Genomic DNA, 16,953 nt, shown 5'->3' with positions numbered 1-16,953 from the left:
AAAATATAACTACAGGTATAATAGGCGGATACACTGAATGAACGAGCCAAGAACGCTTTTACAAAGGCGTATTTGTTCACTCATGCATCACCATCGATAGCTGATCTAGAATCTACACAGGAAAGACATGCTGATACCTTCAGCATGTAATACGACAGCATGCCTTTTTGTCAAATGGAATTCTTTGCGAACATTTGTCCGAAAAAAGAAGCTGTGGAAAATATTTTCCGCAAAGCTGCTATTTAAATATTCTCATCGTTCAGTTGGATATTAAATTTGTGATAAGAAGACGAAGAGAAGATGAATGTAAGTAGTTTTAGTTATCGATTAGTTTTTGGGAGAAGAATGTAATAGGGAGATGTTCGAGAAAACGTTGTACCTGCCTATCTCTGTGTCTTCGTGCTTAAAATTCTAAATTATCACTCGGCCAATAATTCAAGATTATTTTCCAAAATGTCAACCCTCATAAATATTCAAATAATACCTGCCAAAATAAAAGCTTGACATAGTATCAAAATATTTCTAAAATAAAATTATATTGATCAAGTTACTGGAATGATACATGATCCAAATACTAATAATTAAGCAATACCAATTCCCGGGTGATAAATTCTGTGGTATTATTATACATTTTGTATCTAATTATGATACATATAACTACTAGTACTTTTACTAGCATTTTGGTACTTAAAACTGTCATTTTATGATCACATATCACATTATGGCCTACCATTTATAGCCACAAAAATATTCGAGTCACCAGTCGCATTCTGAAACGAAATAAATAAATATTTTGAACAAAAGAAGACTAGGTTAACCAAATGACTCAATTTATATTGAAATTGAAAAATTACCAACTTGGCTTTTCCACATAACAGTTTTATTACTCAATATATACAAAAATACATATCATTTACGATTAAATATCTAAAATTTAACGAGTTCATTTATTTTAAAATTTAAAATTGCAATAATTATACTTCGAGTGACTCAGATTGATGGTGTAGCAGTAATTGTTGAGAAAATATCCAATCGAATGCTAAACTCACGCAATGAGATATCATTGAATGCTCTACTCATTCTCCAACATAACAGAACGTACACTTCCACTGAAATCCCGAATTCGACATTTGTCATAAATTAATTATTTTCAGAACGTACACTTCCACTGAAATCCCGAATTCGACATTTGTCATAAATTAATTATTTTCTCAGCAATTAACAGGGAAATGTCTACGCTCTAAATTTATTTCGCCAAAATAAAAGTACTAAAAGACTAAAGTGAGCTCCACCCCAACGACACCGTCTTTAGTTTCTAAATGGAAGAATTTATGGGATGTTTAAAATAGATTAGAAATTAAGCTAATTAATATGAGCTTCACGCATTCTTACCATATATTACTAAACTGAAACAATCATGCATTACTTCAAACAGTTTTACCTTTCTAATGGTAAGCTTCGGAAAATTCCTAACCACTACTTACTTCTAAGTATTGCAAGAACTCCCTTTTTTCAGGTATTATTTCTTTTTTCATTTATTCTTAGTTTCTGTTCGCCTTTATTTCATCCAATGCATGCTACCTGCAATGGAAAGGTAGGCACTAGACGGTCTCTACAGACCATTGACTCCCAGATAACATGAAAACTTCAGCTTGATCGCTATACCCAGAAGCAAACGGTCCCCAGGAACCATCCAAAACCCACCCTCAAATAAGTAAATTTCCTTGAATGAATCGCGAGAACTTACTCTTGTTTGTCCTAATTCATATTTTACTTCATTTCTTCATAACTTCCCCTTGCCTTAATGCTGTCTAATTAGCCTTCCTCTACCTCGCTTTCCTAACTTCTCCCTTCCCCTCTTTCACTTCAAGGCCTTCAACAAATCACTACCTTTCATTAATTCTTTCACTCTGCATCCTTTCCCTGCCTTTTCAGGGTTTCCCCGCGAATTCCTCCCTTCGCCCACCCTATTTAAAATCTTAGCGTTTGCCTTCCGCTCTTTCCAACTTATCTTCTCCAACCTCAGCCAAACCCATATTTCCATAGCATCCAATCAACGTTCATCCCCTCACCTCAAAGACCAGCTCTCACATCCATAAAGCATTACGCTCCATAGATTATTAAAGTAAAAAGTTGAACATAATCATAATATGGCCAGTGGAATGTAAGAAATGTTACAGTTCAATTCTCACAAAATTCTCTTGAACACTGTTTAATAGATTTATATTGTTTAGCTCCGTCATTCCCAACAATTTGAACAGATCATTCGATGCTGTGTCACCTAAAGGACCTCACTTAAATGAGATCACGACACGGTATGGCATTTTCAGGTACATTTTCGGAGTTCCTTGACAAAAACAACAGTTGATCCAAACATAGAAATTTTTAATACAAGCAAGTTTATTAAAATATAAAATGCGCAAATTCGTTATCTACTTGATCATCAAAGCATCGGTCATTTCAATATGATTCCAGAGTTCTCTCACATGGTTTATTAGACGGTAGCTCAAGTGTTAGGGAGTTGTGGAAACCTGTTTAAATTTTAAGCTGGAAACATCGCTTTCTTGACAGTTATCTCAACCTTTTTAAGCACAATATATTCAACTATTAGAGTTTATAATTTCTAAGCTGTATTAAAATTCAGAGGAACAGATTTGCGTGTACTAGGTACCAAAAATTTCATTAATTTTCTAGGAGGTATTTCATAAGAAAGGAGTGCACATACAAGAATAAATTGCATTCCTGGTGTTTGCATTGTTATTCGGTTATCGCGTCTTTGCTTCGAGAACAAAAAATTATTAACAATAAATTGTACACATCTCGACCCCTTTCTCTAAGGATACGGAAAGGGCGAGAGCGAATATTTCTACACTCCAATTCTCTTTACCCGCCGGTACAGTTTTCTTATACCTTTCCTGACGTCGCGGTTGGCCGAAACTCTGCCCCGCAGAGCGACGCGGTGGACCGAAATCCCACAACCCTCGTAGGACGTCATTTATGGACCAAACCGACATGCCCCTTCCACCTCGACGCCTTTGCGCACGCATTTCAGTTTCCCACGGAAATATTCCTCCCGCCTCCTTGACCTCAACCGCGGCCACGGAGAACTCCAACGCCATCCACCCACCCACCCACCAACCCTCTCCACGCCCGAGGGCGCCAGCTCCCCGTGTAAAAGTTGAACCACGGCGAAGGGGGGGGGGGAGGCACACATTCTACAGCGATGGTTCAGAGGAGAGAAGGAGAGAGAGAGGGGGGCCGGGCTGTGTGCGAGAGGCGTCCAACGCTGGGCCCTTGCGAGATGCAAGGGGACATTTTAAGGGATGGCAAGGAAGAGTTTTGAGGTAGGTACGTCTGGGATGGGAACACGTCGAGGCAGCTGCTGCGTGTGTATCGATTCGGGAACAACTGCCCCCCCCCCTTTAGCCCCTCCCCGCGTCCTCTCTCTCCTCCTCCACTCCCCCTCTCGCTCCCCCTTCTTCCATCCCCTCTGCCTGCTCGCATCCTCCCACTTCCACCCTCCCTCTTCCCCCTTGGGCACTTCCCCCCCCCGTACACACACATACCACCTAACAAACGCGCGGGACCGTTGCGATATTCCCTCACCCCACCCAGTCCACCACGCCCCTCCCACCCCCTTTTCTGCCCTCTCTTCTTACCGCCCCTGTCAATAACCCACATTGATTTTAATACCGCGTGTCCTCGCCGTCGTAATTCACGGAGTGAGGTGGGTGGGAGGGGTGCGTGTTAACCATTCTCGTGAATTTTTTGAAAGTGAGGATTCCCAATGGGCGCAAGGCTGGCTATTGTTTTCATGGCGCAAAGTATATGGTGGCAGATTTTTTTTAGGCAGTCCACCGCTTAAGGTGTTTTAGAAGGGTTTACCTAAACTACCAGGACATTTCTAAGCTCCACTTCCCGCAATCACAGTCTTCAATTTTCCATCGCTTATCAAAAAGCCATGTATCTACCTCTCCCGTCTCCTTTAGATCTCTGCCAAATATCATCTTTCCTCTCCCTCAAAACCTTCAAGCGAACAAGAACATTAAATTTTAAATAAAATATCATACAAATTCATCAAACTTTACTCGAACGCGAAAAATCGCAATCATGTCACCTACGCCATGTACGCGGGAAGTCAAAATTTAAGGCGTATCAAAAATGTTATACAGGGAATGACAGTTTTTTGTATTAAAAGCTATAATAAATATCCGAGAAACAATTAATGCAGGTTTTCCGTAAATGAAGGTAACAATTTTATGCATGTATTTAAATGAAGGAGGCATGACAACTCCATTTTTACATAACCTGCGTAATTCTTTTGGTACCAGATATTCCGGGAAAATACTCGAATTTCCTAGTGTACATTAGAATTTCATCTAGCTGAGCATCTTGAGAAAATCAATGCTACTCATCCAAGGAGAGTTTGGAAATAGTCAACGCGTCATCAAAAATGTCATGTAGCGTTTCACGATAAAATCAACACTTTATTGAAAACGGGTCATTCCATAACCCTGTGTAATTCTGTACAAGTGAGATGAATTTGGTTAAAGTATTTCAAATTAAGTTAAGCATCTGCTAATGCCCCACAGTCCTGAAACCTTGGTCGTCAATATTTATGGTCGAATTTCTATTTCATTTGTAAAATGGGGAAATTCCACCGAGTAATGGCTAAAACAGTGTCATTAAGTATAAATACAATTTTTGGACAATGACCCATGAAAAATAACTAATATTCAGCAAATTTCCTCTTCACCAACAATAATACATCTATGTAACAACTAATTCTTGAAAATTGTGTCCGGCCTCACATTTAGTAATCTTTCGCTCCGCAATAACAATCTCATAAGTTTGTTTCATGAATGTTCCGCGCTTAATTAATGCCTAGCAAGGAAGTTGAACATAGAGGGATTACAGTGAGCAGCTGCTGCTTTTTACACAAGGGCGCGCCGTATGACGCCATTACTTCATGACTTATAACCATTAAACAAGTACCAGATAGAAGCAGATCTAGTTGAAACAGCAATCTCTCCTTATTAATGAAGCGCTAGTAATTTCTGCTCGTGTTCACATTTTTATCTGAGCCACCCATAATATCAAAGATTGCCGCAATGTAACAACTTTTTTGCTTTGCACAATCACCTCATAAAATGCAACATTATCTCCAAAAAACGAGCAATGGTACTAAAGCTCTGCATTAATGAATTATAATTCACGTTTCCTGCCATGAAGCTAGGTCACATACGTTATGGTGCCTACATTTGTAGAAGTAGGAATATTTCCCTGCCTGTTGAGTCTTAAGTGAAGAAGCATAGTTATAAATAATCGCTAAAATTTGCTTCCTTAATATTTATTTCTACTACTGCGATAAAATAAATGCGCTCATGTTAACATGAAGGAAAACCTTCGCTTGAGCATTAATGAAAGCGCTCATCAATTCGATATAATTTTTATCCGCACACCCCTAAAAATTATTAAACTATCACCATCAGATTTGAGAAAAAAATTGAAACAATAAACCGCACATTTCAATTTCCTTTACACGAGAACCTCTTTAACTTTGGTAATTATAATATGCAAAAATTAGGCGATACCCTCTCGCGAAAGTGAACTCTCCATTAACAAGCTAAAATTTTAATTATCGTATATTAGGCGTTGATTTTCAAGTTCCTTGCCAGGGTTTTAGTTTTATTTTAATATAGCGACATAAAACTTGTGCCCTATATAAGCTTTTAGTAAAATACCTTCGTAGTAATACATATTTAGAAGATTTAGCCAATGTACTTTACCATTCAGTGGCTATAATCGTTTCATGATTAATTTTAATTGCTTAGCAGTAATGACCTCCGCGAGTGTTCGTGAAGCGTCCGTTTCAATGGAGGTGATTGAAAGATTAGTCTTCCTCAGCTCCAAATACTTCAGCCTCTAAAGCAGAGAACCCTTTTGCTTCTCTTCGCTTCTTCTTCGCTTAACAAATTTACGTGGGCAATAATGTTACTTTCTTCAAACGCAATGTAGTAGAAAGTGTTATATTACCAACAAAAATCGATGTTTCCTCAAAACATTCTTCACCTTTTCACAAACGATACCATTCTACAAGTGTGTATGTTTCCATACTGATTTGAGTACGAATGTAAAGTATAGAACATTGCATTCCAGGCCATTATTCTGACAATTACAACATTTGAGAATTCAATAGTATTATATTCATCTTCATGGAACTTCAATGCAACAATTTCAGAGTGTAAAAATCATTCGCTTTGACTGGGATTAGAACCCGGATCCCTCGAACTCCGGCCAAGTGCTTTAGCCAGTTAAGCTATCGAAGCATCCTCTTAAACTCGGACATTTTGAAAATTTTACACTCTGATATCGTTGCATTGAAATGCAAATTAGCGGACGATTCCATTAAAAATTACTGCTGCGACATCTTCCGCAGTTTATTGGTATTCATGAAACTTCTTGAGGAAGCGAGCCAAAACTAAACTTTGTTGAGTTGCACAACATTTATTCTATTCGAACAGCCCTTTTCGTTGAACATTAGACGTCTTCGGTCGGATATTTAAGATTTAACACCCATTTAGTTCGGTACAGCTTTAAAAAAGATAGTTATTATTAGTAAACGTAAATTTTAAAATACAGATGAAAAGTTTTTCTGTTAGTTATGGGCTATAAATTTTTATGAAAAAATTATCGGAAATTATTAATCGATCCAGAATTGATTCGGGAGAGATGCAAAGAACTCAAAGAGGAGCTACATAGTAAGGACAATGTAAATTAGAGATTCAGGTGTAATGATGTGGTGGAACTGTTCCATAATAACAGAGACGAAGACTATTACAATTTTCCACGTAATAATTAGAATTTCCACTTAATAAGAGGAAAATCGTAATAGTCTTCGTCTCTGTTAGTAGGGGAAATAGTTCAGAGAAGTAGCCATACTTGTACATACTTGAATAAAGGCAATGTAGTGTCGGAGAGGATAGTAAATGTTCAGGCATACATGAGTGCAAGATTGGAAATACATCAATTATGTAGGAATTCGGTCAGAAGACTTTATTAGATCAGTATTCATTACCATTCCGAAACAGGAAAAGCAACCGTGTGTAAGGATTCGTTGACAATATGTTTTAATTTGTACACAGCGTAGTTAGCACTTTTTATCCTAGACAAAAAGATGGGGAAGAGGGAAAATGACAACATGGGGGACGACAAGTTCGGTCTCAGGAAGTGGAGAGGTAAAGGTGATTTTATTGCAATAATGAGGTCACAAATAGAGCAATAAATATATAATACAACCATGAAGTATTTTGTTTGTCTCGTAAATTTCGAGAAGGCGTTCGATAGATTAATTTGAGTGAATTTAATCATTATGTCACAAAATATAGGAGTATACGGAAGGTCGACTTCTTCGCCATTTACACATGTCTCGTAATGCACAGGGTAGGACAGGATGTAGGATCGGGATGGGCAGTGTTAGACAGAGGGGAAAGAGGGTAGTACATTATCTCGCGTGATTTTGAATCCAAGATATCCATATGAATACTTGGAAGTATGCACTAAATTAGGTAAGGAATTCAAAAAATCAGATTTTCGATGATTAAGCTTTAATTAGACAGCCAATAAAAGGATTGTAATCATTGCTTCGTGCTTCAGGCAAAACAATGTCATAGGTATAGGATGAAAATCATTGTAAACAAATACACAGGTCACGACGTGTTCGATAAATACAAAGAATTGGCTATACATTGGAAATGGTGTGCAAAAATTAAAGTTGGTAGAACAGTTCGCCTATCTAGGAAGTGCTTTAGACAAACATAGTGAAAGAAGTAGAGACAAAAAAAATGAGTCGGGCAAAGAAGCTCTAACAAAGGGATGGGAGGCCATGAAATGAACCTTGAATAAAGATTTAAAGAAAGGATAAGTGAAAACCGATATTTATAGCACATTTTTTAGATGAGAAAACTTGCTCGTGGAGATATGATGTCTGGCATGGATTGAAAACTTAATATTTAGGTGTAAAGAACGTCGGGGAAAGTAAAATGGACGGAACGAAAATCAAACGAAGTAGCACTAGGCATGAGAGGGGAGAGGGTTTCTGGGAGAAGACCAAAGGAGGCAGTGAAAGTATCGATTGGTGATGGAATCAAGAATACTATGATAAAGGGGAGGAAAATAGGCAGGCTAGGGTTCGTGTTCCATAAAATGAAGGTGGAGAGAGAGTACGCAGAATTGAAGAAAAATTATAGTACAAGGTGTTACACTCTACTGTGTTAGCTGAGGCTCAGAAATAGACCTATTAGATAATACTAATAGGTCTATTTCTGTATACTATTAGATAATACTAAACCTCCTACCTTAACCGGTAAAAAATACAATTAATAGTAATAATTGGGTTCACCCAAATAGTATAAATCTGAGCCCTTGTAGCGGTAAGCTGGGATCGCTAGCATTCAAAATAAATTATTTTTTCCTAATTTTTATTTCAAACTGAGGTCAAAAATGTGATCTTTTAAAACTAATGAACTGCTTACGCGGAATAAAGGCACTCAATTATCTTGAGCGCAAATGACAAGTTTGCATATCACACCATTGCATGCCTTATTTCGTTTTATTTAATTTTTTTAGCGTCTAATTGTCTCAACAAAATAGACGCTAAGAAAGATGAGTAGTTTTGCAAAGAAAGTATGTGCTAATTTTTTTATTTCATTCTTTATTACATACCTAAAATAAATGGAGAGTCCGTTCGAAAAGGATGATATTAAAACAATTATTTACTCAATGATGCATACAATGAAATGTTCTTCGCCTAATTTGCGCTCGATTAAAAGTAACACATCGAAATAGAACGATAAAAATTACAGACGATGAAGCAACACCATCAAAAACACGGCCTGTCGGTAATTTGTATTCAAGTTAATGTCGTCTTGTATTTTTATATAAACCTTGCCACATTAATTGAAAAACGTAGTGCTATCTTTCGAGAAATTTGCCTTCATAGAGAGAGACCAAAGCGAGTTTTTAATTTACAATGAAAATTAATAAAAATATTGCATCATTTATAAGACTTATATTAAGGTAAGGTAAAATGAGATCCAACTTCGGTCCAAATCCCGGATGTGACAAAAGTTTTGCTAAAGTATCCCGATCCGTACTCTTGGGTGCTTTGAGAGAGCACTTCAGGTAGAGTATGCCGTCCGTCGGATGGGATCTTAAATTTTGAATGTTCCCTTGGCGTCTATCATTAAGAGGAGGCTAATGCCGGCGCTGGGTTTCTCCGCACCCTTTCTTCATTCCCTGAATGTCTTATCTCTACCAAATTACGCCACGATCCCTAATGACCTCATCTGTCAGTCAAATCTCCCAATTACTAATGTTACTCCTACCTTATAAATAAAAAAAACAATTATTTTTCTCGAAGTTGATGGAAAAAACTTATTGCACGTCTTCATGTCTCATTGAAAATCCTTTTTATTTGCTTTCTCGATAGACGGTCTGTGACCCTTCCGGTCATGGAAACGGCCGGACGCCCTTCACTTGCCCCAGCAACGAGCAATATCGGCACTTCAGAGGCCCCAAAATTGTTCAGAACTTTGGAGGCTTCTACTCAGTGGGCTGTCCCCGTGAACGCGACCACCGTGGACCCGAAGATAATCGAGCAAGCTAAGGCCAAGAAGGAAAGGGAAGAGTACTACAGCACCTACGACCCCATGACTGGAATCAGGATAGCTGCCACCCTGGGAGGATTCTTCAGCCTCATGGTCTTCCTGGTGGTCTACAAGAGCCGCTGCAGGTGAGAAAACACGTTTATAGTGGATGAAATGATGCCTCGGTGCCGTGTGCACATTTCAAATCCCTCAAGCATCACCCAGTGACATTTAATGTATGCTGAAAAGACCCAGCATACTCTTATATAACTATAATCTATCCGATATGATTTATTTTTATGCTGTTTTACATATTAAACCTTCCATGGAGTAAAACCTTGACGTGGTGGAAGGGGTTGTGCGTTCCGATGACCCCTAGAGCAGTGTTGACAGGAGGATTAAAAATTGCTCCTGGTAGAGTCACCCACGCCAGATAGTTCGAAGGATAGGAGCCACACAAAAGGTAGTCCGTGCAGCCTCTGTTCCTCAGTGAAGCGGCTGCAAACGCGTTTAACTCCTTTGGGGTGATCAAAGAGTGATGGTGTTACTTCAAAAATACTATTGAGGAAGGCAACGGAAAACCACCACAATTATTTTTCCCAAGATTTATATTATGGACAGGATGGAGAAAATGAGTCCTAGAAACTACGGGATAAAGCTGGGGAAAAGATATACGAAAAGGAATGTAGAAGTATTAGTTGGATTGACAAAGAAGATGTATCAGGAGGCTGTAGAGAAAATCAAGGAAGAACGCAATCAAGAGAACGAAGCTGGGTATTATCGAGAAAATATGGGACTATTTCAAAAAAGGGATAACGAAAGCTGCAAAAGAAACTATAAAAACCTTTAATAGGAAAAGGATAGGGAAACCATGGATTACCGAAGAAATTATTAGAAAGATAAATGAGAGAATTAAATTGAAGAAAGTAAACTCAGAGTCAGGCAGAGGGAAGTATCAAGAGTTATATGATTAAGTGAGACGGGTAACAAATAGAGCATAAGAAGCGTGGCGGAAAACACAATGCGAGGATAGGGAAAGTTGAAATTAGTAGGGAAGGTCGAAATTAGTGCACTATACAATAATGTTAGAATAATGAAGTGAGAAGGCAAAATCTGTGATAAAAATCAGAGATAAGTTGGGAAAAATATTATTTGAACCAGCAAAGATCCAAGAAAGGTGGAAGAAATACATACATAGAAGAACTTAGGCCAGCAGGACTAGGCATAGAAAGAGAAGATTATGTAATGAGGATAGCTTAGGCACAGGCTTACTCGAAGGTGAAATAGAAAGGGAATTCAGGGATTTAAATCAAATAAGGCCTTGGGGGTAGAAAACATTCCGGCAGAACTATTTAAGGTTTGGGAAAATGTGGGAGGAAGAGTTGGTATGGGCAAATTCGTAGCATGAGTGAGAGAGAAATTTGACTGGAAGACTTCACCAGATCAGTGTTAGCTCCTATTCCAAAAAAAAGGTAAAGCCCACATCATGTGAGGAATACAGGACAATAAGTTAGATTTCGCAGGCAGCTAAAGTTGTTCTCAGGATACTCAATAGGAAGATGAAGAGCAGAGCAAATTATTACTTAATGGATTATCAGTTGGGGTTCAGGAAGGGGAGAGGTACGCGTAAAGCCGTTGCAGTAATGAGGTTAAAACTCGTAATAGAGAGGAATATAAAATGCAATCAGAATGCATTTGCCTGTTCCATAGATTTCGAAAATGAGTTTGATAGAGTGAATTGGTAAAACCTAATGAATATATAGTATTGCAGAAAGTAGGAGTAGATTGGAGGGCTGGGAGGCTAATCCGAAACCTGTATATGTCTCAGACTGCTCAGGTGCGAGCGTAAGATGGAGAGTGCGGATGGACAGTGTTACGTAGGAAGAGGAGTAAGGCAGATTATCACCCATGTTTTTCAATGTGTATGTGGAGGGAATGATTAAAGAGGCACGGAAACAACTGGAGAGAGAAATGAAAGTGGGGGACAATTCATTAAATCAGTTAGGTTTACTGATTATCAAGCTCTAGTATGTCAGCCAGCCCAGGGGTTTCAAACTATGCTGAGCACATTGAAAGGTCAACTCGACAGGTATAGGATGAGAATAAACAAAGGTTGTATGGTTTTCTAGGAAGTAGATAAGCTAAGCTAAATGTTAAAATAGGATGGAAAAATCAAGTGCATGGGAACAGTTTACCTCTCTTGGAAGTGTTTTGGACAAAAAAGGTCATAGTAGTTGAGACAAGGAGAAGAATAGCATAAGGCATAGAAGCTTCCACAAGGAGAAGGAAGTTAATGGCAGGGACGTTGAGTGAGGATGCAAATACAAGCCTCATCAAAACCTTGATATGAGGCATGGTTTTTTTCAGCGCGGAAACAAGTTAATTGAAGCAGGATGATAGAAATAGATTGGAGGCTTTCGGAACGTGGGCGTGAAGGATGGAGAAGGTGAAGTGGGCTGAAAGGAATACAAACGAGGAGGTGCTAGGTAGGTGGGAAAGGAGATAGAGTTGTCGAGAGTAACCAACGAGAGGGTGGAAAGTTGGAAGCAGCGCGTTTCGACGGGCAATGGGATGTGGCAGGAGTAGGATAGGGATGTTGGACAGAGTGAAGGGAAAAAGAAAGTATTCAGTATTGAGTGGGGCCTATTATATAGCATATTATTGCATTTTGGGTGTCAAGTTGTCTTTTGTTAAGAGAGATAATGGAATCGTTGCTATACCATTTGATAGCTTGTACTAATCAAAAACCTACCTTAGCCGGTAGTTTACCGATAATAATTTCATTAGACCTGCAAAATTAAAAACCTATAGCATTTATAGCTAGAGACTGCGTTTGGTTGATGGAAAACCTCCCAAATCAAAGTAGAAGAGCCAAAATGAAATAGATTTATGAATGAAAACTATACTGCTAATTCTTGCGGCCAGTTCTTCGGTCTAGACTTGTTGACCAGTTTTGAACCAGGACATTGGTGAAGAATGTGGTTCAATATTCTGATGCCGGTCATAAAAATTCTTTTTTGTGGCCTTGTCATTCGATTTCTGTTCATGAAAACACTAAACCAACTTCAGATGGCACAGCAGTTAAACGGCACACTACTAAATTTGAATTAACAATAATTTTAGGATGCAAAATGTTACATAAAAGGTGTCATCAAAGCAAAATATGATTAATTGGATTGCCCGAGAAATGGTGAAATACCAGCTGAAGCAATTTTCAGCAATATGAGTATATACTCCATTAAAATCAAATAACAATTCAGGATTCAATCCATCGCGGGTTTTTCTGATTATTTATTCTCTTTTTTCTATCATTTTCCAATTATTTCATTATCCCTCTTGTTCACTTATTAGTTCTACCAAATGTGCCTCTGATGTATTGCACGTATTTTTGAGTCACCTATTCGACCTTTCAGTATTTGATAATTTTAATTTTCTCGTGCTCTCCCTAGGCAGTTCAAAAGTTGAAAACAAACTCCTTCCCTAATAAACAGGTGCAGATCGAGCCGCAAGAGCCACATCAGCGAAGAGGAGTTGGCGGAGGCGGTGGCAAAGATAGAGGCGGAGGAGAAGGCGGCGGCGGAGGAAGGCGCGGCCATCATGGCAGCGGTGGCGGCGGCTGTGCAGGAGCAAGGCGGATGCATCGAGGACGAGGACGCCCCTTTAGAGGCCTACTACACATTGATGGCGAGGAGTGGCTTCTCACGACGGACCGCCTCTTTCTCCATGCCCCGCCACTCCCTCGCCAGCTTCAACACCGTCACGTCCAGGACCTCCTGCGGCAACTGCGCTTCGTTCCGCCAGCGGAGCCTCCGGCAGCGCCGCTGGGGGAGTGGAAGCGGGCCGCGGATCCCCCGGCGGAGGAGGGGCAAGAGTCTGCCGGGGTACCCGACCTTCGGCGAAGGAGCGGCGCCCAGCGAAGCCGAGGCAATAGCGGCCGCGGTGGAGGCCGCCGCGGCCGTCACACCATCCGTGCACAACAGCATCAGTCGCCACGATGATGACTCATCTTGCTGCTACCTCGAGGTGCCCAGGAGGCTCAGCTCCGTCGGTTCGGGCTCTGTGAGCTCGTATCTCGAGAAGCGGGGCTCCGTGGTTCTCTTGGGCTTGCCCCCTTACCCCCCACCTCCGCCCCCGCGCCGGCCCCGTCTCGCTACGCCCCCACCGCCTCCGGAGCGGGCGTCCGCGTCCCAGAAGCGGCGGAGGAAAAGGAGAGGGTCTTCTCGCTCATCCAACTCGGGCACCGCTTCCTACCCCATCGACATAAACGTCATTCAGCCCACCCCCGATGTGTCCCCCAGGGGGAGCGAGCGGCAGCTGGACCGGCACAAGAGGGTCGGGGACGCCCCGGCGCAGGCCGCCAGGGTGCTGGCTCCCCTAGCATCATACGGGACGGGCGGGAGCAGCAGCAGTGCAGCCTCCTCCCTAAGCAGCGACTGCGTCCCACCAGGCGGAGACTTCGATGCACGATCCGTTGGCTCCGATTCGGTCTTCTTCGACGAATCCTCTCTAGCGGGCAGTCGCAGGACTTCGTCTGTCGCACCCATCTCATCCGACAGTGAGGACGGCGTGATCCCGCAGTCGAACCTCCTGACGGTGCCGCAGGGAACCGGGGGGCACCTCTGGGAGCGGGCCCCACCGCCCATTAAGCAGACGCCCAACTTTCTCATGGTCCCCTCCCCGAACCTGAGGCCCGTGGCATCCGCGCTCCCCAGGACCCCACCACCACCTCCACCGAGGGCGACGGGCCGCTGGAACGTTGACGGTGGCTTTGTGGCCGGCAGGAGGGTCTCCGCCCCGGCCTGCCACCTGATGGGCAAGCCCTCTTGTGACACGATCAGCGCGCAGGTGTCCGCCTGCCCGCAGCTCGCCACCACCCCGGAGTCCCCGCCAGCCGCCTTGGAGAGTCCGGGGGAGGATGTGAGAAGTGCGTGCCTCTACCGACCGTTCGAGTCGTCTTCAATTCAGCCAGCTGAACGGCCCACCATCCTCCGGTTGGACGGGGCGCGCTCCAACTTCCGACCCCCGATCCTCTCGCCCCATTCCAAGTCCCCTCCGGTGTGCCTGACGCCTCCGAGGTCGGAGTCAATGTCGTTCTCGCTGTACGGGGGCTCATGCGAGCAGCTAACCGTGCCGGACAAGGGATCGAGGGAGACGCTTTTCTAGCGGAAGGGGGTTGAAGGCTCAATCGCGGGTAGCGTGAACTTAGGGAGAATCCGAGAGGACAATGACAGAACACTCGGCTCTAAGGGATTGCTTATTTATTTTTTTTGTGGAAGTATCAAAGAGAGCAACTCGTGAGTATGGACTCCATAAATATCGCTCCGGACCACTGGGACGTTTGAGAGTTGATTATGGTGGAAGGGTATCGCGATCGTATGGCGTGACCTATCACCCCGAGGAGTTCAGCCATAAGAGTGAGAATTTGTACTCGTACTCACATTGTCTAACGAGTGTCTCTACCTCTGAAAACGCTCATTGTAACGGAGATAGATTAAACAGATAAATTCTGGGCAATCGCTAGTTTCAGAGGTATTCTGGACATTCAACTGGCAAGAGGAAATGTTTGTAAATTGAAAATGCGAAGGCAATCGTTTTGAAATGTAATGTGATGAACGTTAAGTTAGTTTTGTTACAGCGACTTTTCGATACTTGAGAAGAGGAATTTTCGCGGGCCATATTTTAAAACGATCCGATTTTTCAACACGCATCGGAGAACTCTAGGTCATTTAAGAATACAAAATTCGAAATTTTAATTAGGATATAAAAACAAGAATAAGGTGTTGTCGGAACCTAGCTTTTACTCGAAACAAAAATAGCCCTGGGATGTATATGCATGCATGCCCACGTAGCCCACGTTGATGCAAACTTTCATTTGTAGTTAGAGCATCGTTATTCAGGGCATCACCTACTCTCGCGGTTTATTTTCTTTAGTTCACCTTAAGGAATAGGAATTTTCCACCAAAAATAAACATACAGGGTTACAGAGAGCTATTTCAAAATTTAAATGCACAAATCGTAATGAAGTTGCTATATTCGTAAATCATAAAGAGCTCAACTCATTTCAAAATCGGGTTTCAACAACTTGCTTATCAAAAATCCACGGAAGCTCAAAAAGGTAAAGGTCTACAGAGGAGTTCCATAAACTTTAGATATTCATGCTGTGGATTGCCTCCCAAAGATTTGGAATCGATTTGAGTGTCATCATTTGGAATCATCGCATCGTATTTAGGAATGGCCCAAATATGAGGTGCTAATAAATTTGTTTAGTCAATAAATGGAAAGATGTAGAGGGAGGTATCTTGTTTATAAGCTGAAAATTTAGGTCTTGTTGGTATTTAAGAAAAAAATATTGCAGACAGAAAAATACCCTCCCTGAAACACCGATAGGTAGATAAAAGTTAAAGGTAAATGAATGTTTTAACTGTCAACCACCAATATCCCTCCAGTTCGATGTTTCCATGTATGGTCTAGTGGGAATTAGATAGATGCAAGAGACTGCCAATGTCTTGAATTATATTTATATTACTGCGGAAGGAGACGAAGCAAAAATGAAGAACAAAAACTGGCAAGTGTTGCCGAGAACTAAAGCAAATGAAGACTTTTAGCAATCAAAATATTCTTATTATTTAAAAGCTTTTCCTTTAATCGTCGGTTAAAATAAATCACTAATTATCAATGAAGAAGGTAAATTTCTACAGTTTGAATGTTGTTCATAAGCTTCAATATATTTTAAATGTTCTTAGCATTACTTTAATCGAGAGGGATTCGTGCTGACGTAATTAATATAATATTTTAAGGCATGTCTCGATGCCCTAAGCACATGGACAAGGGGAGTAAAATGCATTCGAGACGAGAATACTTAATGAAGTAATCCATTTTTAAAATTTCTATCATACAATCACTATTGAGAATGAGCATTTTCAAAGTAACTCTTGCGACTGCTAAGGAGTAGTTCGTGATTTCGAAGTCATAATCTTCATGTTTCCTACTATAAACGGGACAGGTAGTTATTTGTTGAAATTTGATGATGCATAATACTCGTATATTATGTCGAGGAATCAATTGTTTGAGTGCGATGTTTAGTTTTCCGAGAGATGGTTTTCTCGTGAGGGACTACACAGAGATATACACATATTCTTTGTCCTAGCAATAACAATCTGATCATCACGAACATACCAAACGCTTGTTTTCAAAGCGTTGAAGTGGATGTGACACCAAAAGACGATTGTTTAAATTGCTTACAAATACCTAAATTAAGATAAGGGACGTGGAAGTACATTATTTTCGCTGACATATCCATCATAGT

The 16,953-nt window shown here is 41.0% G+C and overlaps 2 protein-coding genes across 2 annotated transcripts in view; one reads left to right on the top strand and one right to left on the bottom strand.

The window, feature by feature from the left end:
- The window catches only part of LOC139697912 (uncharacterized), a 310,000-nt gene extending 295,190 nt beyond the window's left edge, over positions 1–14,810 (top strand). The window contains exons 2-3 of the mRNA XM_071596773.1: positions 9,491–9,793; positions 13,139–14,810. Of these exons, the coding sequence (XP_071452874.1) occupies positions 9,513–9,793; positions 13,139–14,810 (1,953 nt within the window). The 5' untranslated portion in view covers positions 9,491–9,512. The remainder of the gene's footprint in view (positions 1–9,490; positions 9,794–13,138) is intronic.
- LOC139697856 (uncharacterized) overlaps positions 1–16,953 on the bottom strand; it is a 486,545-nt gene that overhangs the window by 409,711 nt on the left and 59,881 nt on the right. The gene's annotated exons all lie outside the window — the stretch shown is intronic.

The sequence above is a fragment of the Hetaerina americana genome, unplaced genomic scaffold, assembly GCF_022747635.1.
Source record: "Hetaerina americana unplaced genomic scaffold, ioHetAmer1.1.p SCAF_8, whole genome shotgun sequence".
In the NCBI taxonomy this organism is placed as follows: Eukaryota; Metazoa; Arthropoda; class Insecta; order Odonata; family Calopterygidae; genus Hetaerina; species Hetaerina americana.
This window is presented reverse-complemented; position numbering and strand designations above follow the sequence as displayed.